This window comes from Strongylocentrotus purpuratus, unplaced genomic scaffold, assembly GCF_000002235.5.
Source record: "Strongylocentrotus purpuratus isolate Spur 01 unplaced genomic scaffold, Spur_5.0 spur5_scaffold_17, whole genome shotgun sequence".
In the NCBI taxonomy this organism is placed as follows: Eukaryota; Metazoa; Echinodermata; class Echinoidea; order Camarodonta; family Strongylocentrotidae; genus Strongylocentrotus; species Strongylocentrotus purpuratus.
The window spans coordinates 21829911-21845032 of record NW_022145602.1 but is presented as its reverse complement, the minus strand read 5'-3'; the positions used below and the strand labels follow the sequence as shown (position 1 = coordinate 21845032).

The 15122-nt window shown below is 37.0% G+C and overlaps 1 protein-coding gene across 1 annotated transcript in view; it reads left to right on the top strand.

Annotated features, from left to right (window-relative positions):
• LOC100891373 overlaps window positions 1-15122 on the top strand; it is an 87668-nt gene that overhangs the window by 57143 nt on the left and 15403 nt on the right. The window contains exons 20-32 of the mRNA XM_030987920.1: window positions 4-982; window positions 1776-1859; window positions 4544-4629; window positions 5239-5403; window positions 6258-6364; window positions 7360-7506; window positions 8223-8512; window positions 9454-9628; window positions 10457-10591; window positions 12061-12158; window positions 12322-12377; window positions 12839-12897; window positions 13929-13946. Of these exons, the coding sequence (XP_030843780.1) occupies window positions 4-982; window positions 1776-1859; window positions 4544-4629; window positions 5239-5403; window positions 6258-6364; window positions 7360-7506; window positions 8223-8512; window positions 9454-9628; window positions 10457-10591; window positions 12061-12158; window positions 12322-12377; window positions 12839-12897; window positions 13929-13946 (2399 nt within the window). The remainder of the gene's footprint in view (window positions 1-3; window positions 983-1775; window positions 1860-4543; window positions 4630-5238; window positions 5404-6257; window positions 6365-7359; window positions 7507-8222; window positions 8513-9453; window positions 9629-10456; window positions 10592-12060; window positions 12159-12321; window positions 12378-12838; window positions 12898-13928; window positions 13947-15122) is intronic.

Sequence of the window (15122 nt, the reverse complement as noted above, 5' to 3'; positions counted from 1 at the left end):
CAGATGCCTTAGCCTTAGATGCCTTCCCCCAATCATTCCATCCTATTCCTAGTCTAGACAGAGCAACCTTCCTCTCCAGGTCAAGTGCCCTCCTGCCGCTCTGTCCTCGCTGCGGATATCACCTCGACCCTTCCCAACACCAAGTCTTCTCATCTACGGAGATCCTCTACCCCAAGCTCTTTGGTGCCTTTGATCCCATCGGCCTTCTCACAGGGGACGCCACAAGCATAGCCGAACTCTCGGACACTCTAGATGATTTGTTCAAGAATGAAGTGGTGAAGCCATCGCTCCAGGATTGTGGCACGCAAACTGAAACTGCCGAAGACCACTGTAAGGAATCACAAAGACTTCCATGCCATGCCTGCGTCCAGACTGACCTAGAGGTTCGTATTCGTAAAATAGCCGGCACACAGACCGAAGAGGATGCTGCTTGCTTGTTGAACAAGAGTTCAGAGGTCACGCATCAAGGATCAAGCACGTGTAGCCAGGGAGTGTCAGCTAGCGTTGTGCTGACAGAAACTCAATCACAAACAGACAATGCAGAAGAGAGCTGCGATACTGTCCTTGTAGACAATGCGGTTGAAGCGAGTCTAGCGAAGGTATCACTGACAGGGAACTCATCCACGCAGACAGACTGCATTTCCAATGAGGATTCATCGGTAGAAGTAACTAGCATTGCTACACAAACCTTGCCAAACCCTAACCCAGCTACCTCAGCATCTTCTTTCACCTTTGACCTTACCATCCCCGTACCTTCTAACGACCATCTGGCCCTCGTCAAGACATCCTCTGTATCATCCACCTATCTGGCGCCCTCTACCTTGCCTCCGCATCTCATCTCTGAAGATTGGGATTCTGATATCAGCTCCGATTCGCCCCTGTTTGTCAGTGCACGGTCGTCACCTCTCGTCTTCGGCAAGCAAGAAGGGGAACCACCCAAGCCTGTCGAGACGCTGAGCTTCAAACCCATAGGTGCAAGCAGGTATGGTGGATTTTAACCCGTTGACAACTGGGTTCTCAGATTCCCATAGGCTTAATACAAGAGCCACTCAGTTCCAGTAGGCAATGACTTAATATCATGCTAAAAAATAAGTTTAAAGATTTACAAGAATGCTCATACGTGTATACTTAAATGGGTTGATCAAGGAATATGCTTCTTTGGTGGCAGTTCATATTATTAATAATTATGTATTGCACACACAAAAGAGAAGACATTTTGATAAAAAGTGCAACACCAATGATTATGGAATTGATGATAGAAAAGTAGTTGACAGATTATCTACAAGTAAATGTGTTCCCTCAAGATTATGTTGTTTTCCTCCTTAACAACAAAATAGTCAGAAGGCTATATAAGCTGTGTTGATCCCACTACAAAGAGTTTATATCGAACGTTATTCACTTTGCCTGTCATTGTGTAAAAATGTGTGCAGGGTTTGTTCGCATGTTTCTTGTTCTATAATCTGTGATGCTTTATATTGTCACTGAAAACTTTCTTTTGTCCAGACGAAAGATTATTTGTTAACAAATGAACCGAGTGTATATTTATTTGTTCATCCATTTATAGCAACCATAGCTTTCGATTCCATGCAAAAAAAGATATATACAAAACTGAGTGACAATACTCATACAATATAGAGCTACATAATTTGATATTTGAAATACTGAAACATGGGGACATGGATATTAGATCATTTATAGGATTTAAATGTGGTGGACATATACAGTGTACTGCTTCAAGAATCTGACTATTTGTCTTTCCCTTGTTGTTTCACCAGAGAAAAGATGGAACAGACTGTTCCTGCATGTCTAGATGAGAACTCTAATAAAGACATAGCAAGACACAAGCCCAGTGTACACAGGTGAGTGAATGTACATCAGGCCAGTTTTCATCAGCTTGAGATTGCCAAATAGCCCGCTATTTCTGATTTGGGAAATAATCCTGAAGTTACAAATCACGTCTTCATAAGCTCGAGACTTGACCTCGTAACTTGAAACTCGAGCTCAAGATATTTTGCTCAGCGTTCACGCATAGTGTGAGTCTTCGGGCTGGTGAATTCGCACTGGACAAATAGCGGAATATTTTGCAAACTAGCCCAAGATAACTTGGGACGATAATCTCGACCAAATATCCTGCTAATTGCAACTTCAGGCTGATGAAGACGCAAATTAAGCCTAAAATTAACTGGATAATTTGCGATAGGGATAGTTCAAATATCGGGATATTTGGCAATCTCGAGCTAGTGGAGACAGGCCTACTGACAATCTCTTTCATTTGCCTTTAATCGTCCTTGGTCAGTTCAGTAAATCAGCTGTTTCTGAATGCTTATAAACCTTTGAAGTGTTGCACTGTTGTTGTTGTCACCTTCCAATGTTTTCACTGAATGCCGCTACTAAATGCCAAGGATTTAACACCATTAAATATCGACTTAATCCATCTTTAACCACAAGCCTTATATACATGTAGCATTGGCTGTGTATAGTATTCCTCACAATGACCCTGAGCTGAGGAGAGTTAGTTGTCTTTTCAGCAAGAGAAACCCTCATAGAAAAGATTGTCTGTTGAGGGCAGAAAGGATGTTAGTTTAAAATGTTTCAGGATATGAATTAAAGTGGAGTTCTGAGGGGTGTTTCACAAAGATCATACATCAAGCTTAATTCTAAGTTAGACTTAAATATTATTGAGAGCCATTTGTAGCCTTATAATGAAATATATTCAAAAGCAAAAATTAAAGTATTTTAGACTGTTAATAAATTTCACATCAAGAACATGAAATCTTCTTGATAATGGAAAATATGATTGATTTGAATCAACATTTGATACCTTTCAAAATAACTTTTGGCCCTCGAAACAGGATCCTTTTCACACCTATCGTAGAATTAGGATTGAGGTCAGATCGTTGTGTACTTGTTATAGTGTGCATTGTTATCCAATATCTTGTATCGTCAGTTGTGACAATAGAGCTCTTTGCAAGTGCCACTCCTGGTACAAACTGGTACAGGAAACATTGCATTGTGTTTTATTTTCTACATGAAAAAATAAGACTGTCAAATATTATAATATATATTTTGAAGTATTACTATGTGAGGGCTTTTGAAGAAGTTCTTAACTTTTAAAGTCTTCTCTACCAATAGCATTTTTTTCGTTTTCTTTTCCATGTTGACACCAAAACAATATGTGATTATGCAGATAATCGTGGATACAAAAGACAGCCACACACTTTCAATGGACCCATTTACTTACATATTCAAATGTTATGCATACGATTTAAACAAAGGTTGTTCTTGACAACCTGGAAGCTTGTCTGAGGCTTGTCCAACATAGCAACAATGTATTATGCAGACTGGATTCCTAATATTATATTTTCATCTATTAATGTCAATGACGGGTTAATGGAATAACCCAACACTAGGTCCCCTGTGAAGAAAAATGTTTACATTTGAAGTTGTTAGTGAACCTTTTCAGTAAAATATGTTAATAAGAAAGGGGATTCTACGGATCTGCCATTCATTGTAATCTGTGTATATGTACATGTTTTCAGCCCAAACAAAAAGTGAAGGACAACTTTTTACTCATGATAATGGAATGCATTCAAATCAAGGTTTTTTCCTTGGTTTTTTAATGCTATTGAGCAAAAGGTTTGTGACCGGATGGTTTTCATGGTTGAAAGCACTGACCTAAATTCATGCATGGTATTTGTGCTGGTGCATTTAGTGATATTACATCTACAGTATAGCCTACAGTAGGTGTGTAATTAAAAACAGTGTACATGTACTTGTATATGCCCTTGGTAAGTGCATTCATCTTTGTTATTAGGTTACACGGATGTCATTATTTATTGTTTATTGGGTTTAATTTGTTCATGTCTAAAAGTTACATGTATTCTTTAGGCATCGATCCATGTGTGGTTAGTTTCTAAGAATGTTTTAATTACTAAACCGGATTTTGACATATCTTTGCTTGTGCACGTAGTGGATTTATATGTTGCAGATTGTTTTGTACACATTGTGAAATGCAAATGTATTTTCCAAAAAGCGTTGTTTAAACACATACAATTCATGTAGTATATTGTGTACATACCATATTTATATCCTCTATATGTGTATATAGACACGTAGTGGATTATACATGTATGTTGCAAATTTTTTCATACACAATGTGAAATGCAAATCAATGTAATAGTATATTGTGTACAGATTTTTGACAACCCATGGATCATAAAAATGATTCATTAGTGGCAGAAACTGCGTAGTGTACTTGTATATACAGTTAACAACTTAATTCTTCATACTGAATTTGATGTTTTTGTGTTTTGTACCTCAAGAATGAAAGGTAAACTGGTTGAATTAGGGCCTTTGTTAAAGTCACATTCTCAAGAACCGTAAATCAGGACAACTTAATTGTTCACATACTTAAAAAATTATAAAACTGGGTAAGAGTTTGAACAATTTAGATGTCAACTGTAAACATTTACATCAAATCAGTTGTGATTTTGATTAATTTGATGTTTATTTACTTGTTACTGTCTCCTGTTTTTGTCCTCAGAGAAACTGTGTTAAACCCAGAAAAATCCACCATGAGACAACGACGATCGCTGGAAAGAGAAAGGAAATACTCAGGAGTTGTTCAAGGTAGGTCTCGATATTTAACCCTTACTCCTGAACAGTGGATTTAAACAAAGCTAATGCTTTTATGGTCTCTTGTTTGCATGAACAATTATCTATTCAAACCCACAATTTGGCCCAAAATGAAATGAGAACATTCCACTAAAAGAGAGTGTACATGGAGGAGTACAAAAATATTTTGGTTGTAAAGATAAAATCTGACATCATAAAGTGCTTGTTATATTAGGTTTCCCCTAACCAAGTATACAGTAGTTAGCCCTGGTAATTTAATATTCTCAACTTTATACCTGTACCTAATCTCTTTGACTGATTCTCCTTTTCTAGTTGATCAATTTATCTTACAGTATTTAGAAATGTTGTGGTAAGTTTTTTTAAATCTCTTAATGAGAAACTAATAAATGTTTTTTTAATAGCTGTCTCTCTTAGAGCAAATGAATGCAAAATGGTGATGTAAATAAAGTAGCAGTCAAATGCAACGATTTCAGTAGCTAATAACAGTTATTGTAACTTATTAGTGATTTAAAACAAGTTGTATGAAAATCGGCCCAGATCATACTCTAAATAAGAAGCTAATGTGTCTAAAAAGAAACCTGTCATTCAATATCTTTCATACAGCAAGCAATGGTGAAATGGTAGACCTGACTACAGCAGAGATCGATGCATCCTCAATAACACCATCAGACCATGCCCTCAACGAGAAACTACTCTCCGAGTCAAGGAAGGTCACTGAGAAGTTTGAGAACAGGAGGGGGAGACGGTTCTCTCCTGCAAAGAACGAAGGTAAATGTATGCTGCGTTTTAAAGCCCGTCTGCACTAGTTGGCCAAGAGGGATTAGACCTCCCTGCATGGTCACTTACAGCTGGTTATCTCATCAAATAAGCTTTTAATTAACATAAGAAAAAGGGGATCAGTGGGACCAATGGTCACCGATTAGACATTGTTTGCTATATAGAGGGCGCAAGTAGCTTCAAGTAGTGCAGTCCCGCTTTAAAGAATGGTGTGCATCAAAGTTCTATACAGTATTCTACTATTCTATAAGACAAATAAATAATTATGCTTAGGCAGTTCTATTGTGCCTGACAACCTTCTTCATCCCATTTGCTGCACATTTAAATGCATAATGAATTTGTTATTTTGAAGCACCCGTGATGGGAAGATTGTGTGGTGGGAAACTGTTCGAAAGAAAGAACACAAGGGAGCTCATGGAAAGGTTGGGTCTGGAAGAAACTGGTGGAAGAGATAAAGAGAAGTGGATTGAGATGGAAGGGTCATATATTGAGAAGTGAAGATGATGAACCTGTGAAAAGAGCATGGGATCTGGAAGTGGATGGCATAAGAAGGAAAGGAAGACAACAAAAAAGTTTCTTAGATAGATACCTGGTAGGATGCGAAAGCTTATGTGCTTAGATTAGCAAGTGTGCGCTTGTAAAAATGACGCCTGGCTGGAATGCTCCCCAGGGAGTGGATACTGTACATTCATTGTGTGCGGGTAAGCCTGAATCCGAACAGTATGAATACTGATGAGGCTACCCTGTGTAAACAAGACATATTATTATTATTATTATTATTATTATTATAATACAATGAATTACATATACTTTGTTAATTTCACATTTTGTTTTGGTTTCTTCAGCTGATGACGTAGTATCCGATGATACTAGCCCAGACTCTTCCCCAGAACCTATGAAGGGTGATATGAGTCCTTGTCTGATCACTCAAGAAGAGAGGGTAGGAGCAGAGGTAAGTCTATCAAGTCTATCAAGCGTCTTAAAACATTTCTTTTCAAAAATACTTTCCAATGTTAACGAGAGAAAGTATGTTGAGCATATCTCACTCTTTTTGTGTTTCTCTATCCACTTTTCCTTCTTACCCTTTCTTACAGCGCATCAAGACATATTGTGATATGTGCTGTATTATATAAGTACGGTATATTATTATTATTATTATTATTATTTTATCATGTTCTTGAGCAAGGCATTTTATCTACTTTGCCTCTCTCCACCCGGGTGTAAATTGGGTACCCGCTAGGATGTGAACGCCTTTATGGTTGTGGATCAGCATGTGCACGCTCGTAAAAAGGCGACTAGCTGGAATGCTCCCCAGAGAGTGCAGGATAGTAATTGAATCCAGTGGCAGGGGTAGTAATAATACTGTTCCAAAATGGTAAAGTGCTTTATATATAACCGGTATTATGATTATTTATTTTGCTGGAGGGGTAATAGAATGTGGTTACTTCATTTTTTGGTCATTTTGTTTTTCATAAGTCTCTATCTGAGAACACGTTTTACGTTCCGATAAATCACTCAAGAGGAGAGAGTAGAAGTTAAGGTACACTTTCAAGCGTCAGGTTTGTTTTAGTGTTGGGGTGGTATTGAAGACTGTGGAAATCATAGCCATTTATACACAGAGTTTTGCCAACTTGGTTTCAGTATGTCACAACATGGCATATATTCTTTTGTTTGCGCTTGCCCAAGGTAGAGGTGTAGAAGTCAAGGGATACTTCAACGGACTGTGGATCACATGGTTTACTGTTTGAATCCCGCCGCGGCACTTATGTACTTTTGCAAGACATTAACCTACATTTGTCATTCTCTACCTAGGTGATTTAAATGGGTACCTGGTAGGAAGAAATTCCTTGAATGCCAGTGCTTTATACTTATCGAAATATTAATATTAAGAGATATACATGTATATTTAAATGATATTTTTGTTATTATTATGTTTGTTTTTTATAGGGTGATTCTGATCCTGAAGAAGAGAATGCAAAGAGTAGGAAAGTTTCAGATGAATTTGACATCAAGGCTGATCTTATGAAAGCTATAGGACCTATAAAAACAGATTCTACTCCTAAATCAGCTTTGTCAAGCTCAAAAATTAGACAGGTATGTTTCCTCAATCTTAAACTGTTTAACAATCGCCTCTGCAAAACTGAATAGTTTCACTGAATAGCAATAGATACTTATGTGGTTTTATAAATATGTACAGTAATGGCCCCTGATTTTGACTTCGTTATCTTTTTTTTGCTTTTTGACTAATACAATATCATGAGACAGGTTAGCAATTGGGTTTATTTTTTACTTTGATAAAAGAGCTACACTGTACCTGCATATACATGTATATCACCTTTTACATCTAGGGTGTTATTCTGAAAATAATGTTAGTAGTCATAACAAATCAAAATAAGGAAAAGTCTTTTGATCAATGTCTGTGCAAAGATGGCTGCATTTGGGTAAAGTTAAAAGAGACATCTGCGCCATCATGAACAGTAAGAGTTCCACGCAATTTGAATTTGTTATGAAAATTAACATCACTTTCCTTAAGAAAAGAGATAACGTTGTTTTTCAAAATGCTACCCCTGACGAGGAGGCTCGATAGCTCAGTCGGTAGAGCAGTAATCCGGTGACCCGGGTGCGAAACCAAGTTGATGCGCTAGTGCGGTTTGGTAAGGCATTAATCCTCATTACCAGGTCCCTCGGAGAGGACCTAAAGCCGTTGACCGTCTGATTGCTTACTAGCAAGCATTTATGCTTTCTTAGCAGACAGGTAAAATGGCCACCACTAAACAAACTGGTCTTCATATTCTTCCTATGCCGTACAGGAAAAGAAAGCCAAGCGACCCGTGTTCAAATTACACTCCCCTATGCCCGAGCTCTCGGAAGAAACTTGTGAAGACTCCTGCAGTCTACCCAACGGTACCCTCGAGACCCTGGAGACCGTCCTGGAGTCCAACACGGATACGTGCAAGGCGGAGGTACCGACACAGTGCTCGGTCAAGCAGGAAGGGGAGGTCAAGTGGGATGCAGGAGAGGGCGAGACCAAGCAGAGGAAGAGCTCTATTCTGTCAGAGACGTTCCTCAAAACGCTCGGTCTAAAGAAGGGAGAAGGAGAGTAAGTGTGCCAACTAAAGATATTTTAGATATATATTTAGATATTTTATTTATTCATCTTGTCCAAAATGTGGAAATATGCTTCCCAATAGCATTACTATAATACAAGAAACAGATAAGAGTACAAGAATTTGAAACGGGAAAAACAATTAAGCAAACAATTTCAAAACAAGAAATTGGTCGTCCTTTCAGAGAAATAATTGTTACGACATCCAATATGTTTAAACTTCTTTTCTGGTGAGATGATTAAAGATATTTCCTCCACTGCTTTTAACTGACTTTGTTTTTATAAATACTTGATGTGGTAAACTGCCCCTATCCCCTCCTCCCCCCCCCCCACAAAAATATTAATGTGGCAGAAAATAAGTCATTTTATGATTAATGGGAGATGGAGAAAAGTAGCTGAGCACACAAAAGGCCCCTAAATTAAGTTGCATGTACTTATCTGGGGGGTGTTTCACAAAGATCCTAAGTTGAACTTATCTCTAAGTTGGACTTAGCAATTATGGAAAACCGTTGGCATATATGAACATATTTTGTATAAGTTATTTTAAAAGGCATAAAATGTTGATTCAAATCATTCATATTTTCTATTTTCTAGGAGATTTCATGTTCTTGATGTGGAATTTATAAAAAGTCTAAAATCCTTGAATTTTTGCTTTTGACTGTGTCATACCTGAATGAGTCTAAGGCCATGTTAACGGAGCAGGATGTACATATAGGAGAGAAATACAACTCCTTAACGTTTTGTCATCATTGTGTTTCTTTCCACAGTAAAACGGCAGTGTTAACCGATCAAGAGGTAGTAGAGAAATACAACTCATTAACGTTTTGTCATCATTGCGTTTCTTTCCACAGTAAAACGGCAGTGTTAACCATACAAGAAGTAGTAGAGAAATACAACTCCTTAACGTTTTGTCATCATTGTGTTTCTTTCCACAGTAAAACGGCAGTGTTAACCGATCAAGAGGTGGAAGAGAAATACAGCGCTTTAACGTTTGCTTTCAAGACTGATCGTCTCACTCTAGAGCAGAGATACAAGATACAGCAACATCAGAGGAATGTTATAGAGAACTATCTCAAAGAAGAGATAAGAGATCATGCTGCGGTTGTTCGGGTAAAACGCTCTTCATTCATTCATTTATATATAGTCCTATCAAGTTCTTCAAGACATTGTTACTTGAAAACAAAGTGGCTGCCGATTGAAAAAACAATATCATATTATTGTGCCGTTATATATATATATATATATATATATATATATATATATATATATGCCCATTGATGGTGGTGGTTATTTTACCTGACTGCTAAGAAAGCATAAATGCTTGTAAGTAAGCAACCAGACAGCCGGCAGCTTTATGTTCTCTCTGAGGTACCTGGTAATGAGGATTAATGCCTTACCAAAGGGCACTCTAGCATATCGACTTGATTTCGAACCCGGGTCCCTGGATTACGAGACCACTGCTTTACCAACTGAGCTATCGCGCCCACTTCAATATATATTTCATCAAGACATTTATGGTCTGGTAATTTATGTTTAGTTGGTCCGATTACGCCAATGCAATTCCCCTCCCCCCCCCCCCCCCCTTTTCATAGGGGGTCTGGATTAGAATTTGAGGCACTGTTTGTATGCCGCTGTTCACATTTTCAAATATGGGTGTCGAGAATCCCTCGTGCATTTGGGCAGGCCTGATATTAACCTGATTTAAATCGGCTTCCTGATTATTTTGTTTAAATTTAAAACCACTTATTTTTTTTTTAGTGCTCACTATCACCCCTGCTGGGGTCATGTTAGGATCAAGCCATGGGTTTAGTGAGCTAAAACAAAATATGTGATGGAGGGCCAGGAATGAGTTACAAGAGCCATACCCAAACTCCTGAGTAAAATGTAATGTTTGTTTATTTGTTTTTGTTTATTTTTGTATTGTTGTTTGTGATGTAGTCTCTGGAACAAAGATGTGCAGAGGATGAGATCGCCAGAACGGACATTAACAAACTGAAGCAACATATTGACGTGATTCAGTATGCCCTAGTCAAACTTGCCAGCAAGGCGGAGGGATTCGGTGCAGTACAACAGGTCTGTATTCAAATCATGCACCTCACAACATTTAAAGATAAAGACCACTTATGGTCGTGCGATTGCATTGTGAAAGAAACCTTGTGAAATCGATCAGAAAAGGTTGCTCATCTAGCATAGATGTACTGCAAGGTTGTAGAATTATCAAAATGATAAGAAATTTGGCCCAGTCTTCATGAAGTTACAAGCACTGTACACAGAAAGATGTATATGGGACTATGCACACGTATGCGACACATGCGTTTTTATCTCTCACATACCAATAGATAAACTAATTTACCAAATATATCAATTAGGCGGTTTCCCGGCAAATTTTTTATCATCATGTATTATTCAAACATATTCTTTCACATGATTGGTAATAAGAGCTTCCATTTCATTTTTTGAAATTGGGGCGTTTCCAAAACTGGTCTTTACCTTTAAAGTGTACCAATCACCACATTTATTTTTGTTTGTGAATAGTTCCAAGTCATGATATTCTTTTTTGAATATGAGCTTCGAATATTACTTCTGTAAAGAGATGTTGCAAGTTTGAATGCGCTCTGAATTAACATAAAAGCAGCTCGCGATTGATGCACTTGTACGCGCTCGCACAAAATAGGGCCTGTATGAACCCAAGTGCTACTTGAGTTCTGTGCGCTCAGATTTATTTTACTTTGTGAGTCTCATCAACCATGTGCAGTCATTATCGCTTCGTCGCCATTTTGAAAGAGCAACTTTTTCAAGCAATCAGAATTATTGTGAAATATCAATGATTTGTTTTCTGGCGGATTATTACAGATAAACTGTAAACTTACGTTTGTTTTCCTTTTGGAACAATTTCGGAGTATTTTCGGTCCTTTTTTCGAGTTTTCAATTTACGATTCGTATCTGTTAGCCGATAAAAGTCGTGTGAAGCTTTTCAAGGTAGATTTTATACATCCTAGCTTTACATGAAATACTTAAAGGTGTATGGTACCTTTTAAATATTTTTATTGTTATTTTCATTTTTATTATGACAGTGATCATTCATCACTGTGAATATCTTCAACCGTCATCAAATTCATTTTCTTTATTACAATTGTCATCATCATATTCTTCTTCTTCTCATTCATCATCATCATCTTCGTTATTGTCATCATCATCAATGTATTCATGATGATCATCAACATGGTCATCAAATCCTCATCTTGAACTTTATTTTCACCATCTTCTTCTCCTTCATCATCATCTTCATTACTGTCATCATCATCATTGTATTCATGATGATCATCAACATGGTCATCAAAATCCTCATCTTAAACTTTATTTTCACCATCTTCTTCTCCTTCATCATCATCTTCATTATTGCCATCATCCTCACAATCATCATTATAGTCCTTCAGAAATCACAGCGACCTAAACGCAAGTAGAGTATCTCAAAGAAGTTTGTTACCACTGCCATCATCATCAGTATAACTTGATTTTGTTTATGTTTGTGGCTGATATAGGAGGATAGATTGAGCAGAGCTTCTGATGTCATGGTGACCCATGTAGAGAATATCAAGAGAAGTCTGGAGAACGAAAAAAAAGAGCTCTCAGAAGCAAAGTAAGTAATAACCTCTAAAAACTATATCAATAGATAGAAGAACAAAAAATGAAATGGCATTTAGCTTCAGAAAATTATGAGGATTCAATCTTTAAACTGTTTTTCTACTACCGTTATACAAAGTGATTTATTATTGTTTTGTTTTTCTTTTGTCATTAACTAGGAGAGTTCTACATGAAAACAAGATCTTACTAAGAGGCAATACTATGACTGGTGATGGTAAGTATACCTTGGGTTAGATGCGGTGAAATAAAAACTTGCTTGGATGCAGGGTTATAATAATACAAATGATAACATACTGTGTTTTGTTTATTCAGGGTAGCATCATCAATATTGATGCTGTTCTCCCTGAGGGCCCTGCAATCATATTATTACCTAGGCTTTAGCCGAGCTACCATGATAAGGTGCTGGTTTTTATTCTTAAATCACACATTTACATACATGTATATGTTCAGTGCAAGTGCAGGGAATTCCTCTAAAGCCCATCTGCACTAGTTTGGCCAGGGGGATTTTCTCATTGAGTCATCTCTCAATTAACATAAGAAAAAGAGGATCATGGGGGACCAACAGGCACTGATTAGGCATTGCTTGCTATATAGAGGGCGCAAGTAGCTATAAGTAGTGTACTGGGGCTTTAAAATGATGCTAAATATCACCTTTAATGTTGTTTATTTTTTCAGATTCTGATTCAGGAGGGAGATTACGACGAGCATCAACACTAACCAATCCGGCTATGAAGGTAAGAAAAGACACTTCTGTTTGTCTCGGGCTTCATAAAACATTACCTTTATTAGTTAGCATTTGATAATAAACATGTACTAAACTCTGTGTGACTGGGTATATATAGAGAGACTAGTTCTTGATTTGAATTGATTAACAGTATTCAGCTAATAATGTTTGGTGCTGATGAGAATTAACCATGCATACATAACAGCCTTTCTTCACTATGTATCGAACTGGTTTTGATAAATGCACTGTTGGAGTGATTTTTGTTAAAAATTGTGCAGAGCAGAGCTGTGCTATGAGTTTACTAACAAATGTTAATCACAGTCGTGTTTATATTCAGGAGATTAGGCCCCAGTCTTCTAATTGATCACAGCTTGATATCAATCAGGGCAGGGTTTCACGAAACCGTCTCAAGTACAAGTTTGCTGACAACCCATTGAAATGTGTTCGAAATTTTAACACATGTTCAAGTGTGATGTCGATAAACTTGTACTTATGATTGTTTCGTGAAACATGCCCAGTCCTATAAAAAGAGATGGGTGTTTGTAAGTATGTGATTGATTAGAGGACTGGGGATCAATCTGAATCATTTGTAAGTCTTTTTAAGACAGGGTCCTGGGGGGTGTTTCACAAAGATCCTAAGTCAAACCTAACTCTAAGTTGGACTTTAACATTATGGACAGCCATTTTAGCCTTAAAATGAAATACATTCAAAAGCAAAAATTGAAGTATTTTTAGACTTTTCATAAATTCCACATCAAGACCATGAAATCTCCTTGATAATATAAAATATGAATAATCAACATGAATAATCAACATGTTATGCCTTTGAAAATAAGTTTTACAAAACACTTTCTAAGATGCTAATGGCTTTCCATAATTGTTAAGTCCAACTTAGAGATAAGTTCAACTTGGGATCTTTGTGAAACACCCCCCTGGTTTGTATTCTTTGCTTCAAATATATTGGTGCTCCAACGTTTGCATTTGAAAACTTCAAACCTTGATATTTATTTTGGTGTCTTCAACATTTCTTTGTTTCTGAAGAGACCCTCGGGAGACCAAGTATGTATTTCATTCTGCATGGGGCAGTGTTTAATTTATCATGATCAAGAATTGCAATACATCCAAGTATATGCTATTCTCAGCATGCATTTATGCCGGGTAGTGGGAAAACAAAGTCACTCTTCTTTTCAATGCTTTTCCAGACCTGCCAAGTACAGGGTATCCTGCATTCTGGAGAAAAAAAATCCTGAAAATGTGCTGCATTTTGCATTAAAAATATTTTAAAACATGAACAATTTTTTTTTTTTAAAGAAGAAAAAAGGAAAAAACAACCAAGTACCAAGTATCACTATTAATATCAATCATCACTATCATCATAATCATTATCATAATCATCATCATCACTGTCATCATAGTGATTCAGTAAGGGTAAAAGTAGTATAATTCTCTCTCCTTTTGAGGTTCACAAATGAGGATATAATATTATACATTTGTATGACAACACCCTTGAACCTGTTTTTCTTCATCCTTGAGTGGGCTTTATATACATGTTTCAATGTAAAATCTGAGACAATATAGGCATTAGTTAAATTACATTCAGGATTGTTAATATAACATAATATAATATAAATCAAATCAAATCAAATCAAACATGGATAGAAAAGATGATAAATGAAGATGTGTTCAGATAAGGAATAGTCAAACCACAATCAACACGATAAGAACGAGGCCAATACAATTTGTTGGTCACAAATACAGAACAGATAATCAGGGAAAAACAATATTAACAGGGAACATTGCTGGAAAGAGAAGCAGGGGAGGGCAATGCCTCACAAATCTGTAAAGCCTGAACAAATGGGCTACCAAAAATGAAATCAGCAAAACCAGCTTTTTTAAGAATAGCAGAATTTGGACAGAAATGGAGGGACATGACTGCCGATGTCTGTAGCAGACCTGGCATTTGATGATGCTGACATGACTCTGATTCCTCATACTGATTGATATACATGTATATGTAGTCAGTCAGTCACCCTTTTTACTTTTGTCAAAAAGAATTAAGAGTAGCCGTACGAAATAACAATATTTTAAGTTCAGATTAGTTTGGGTATTATATGTACACTAAAAGACGGTGTTTGGGGATCCCTCACTTTTCATTTATTGGCCAGTTCAAGGTATTTGATCTTCATTCATTTTATTATTATCATTTTCTTTGTGTTCCCTATGTTAATACAAAGT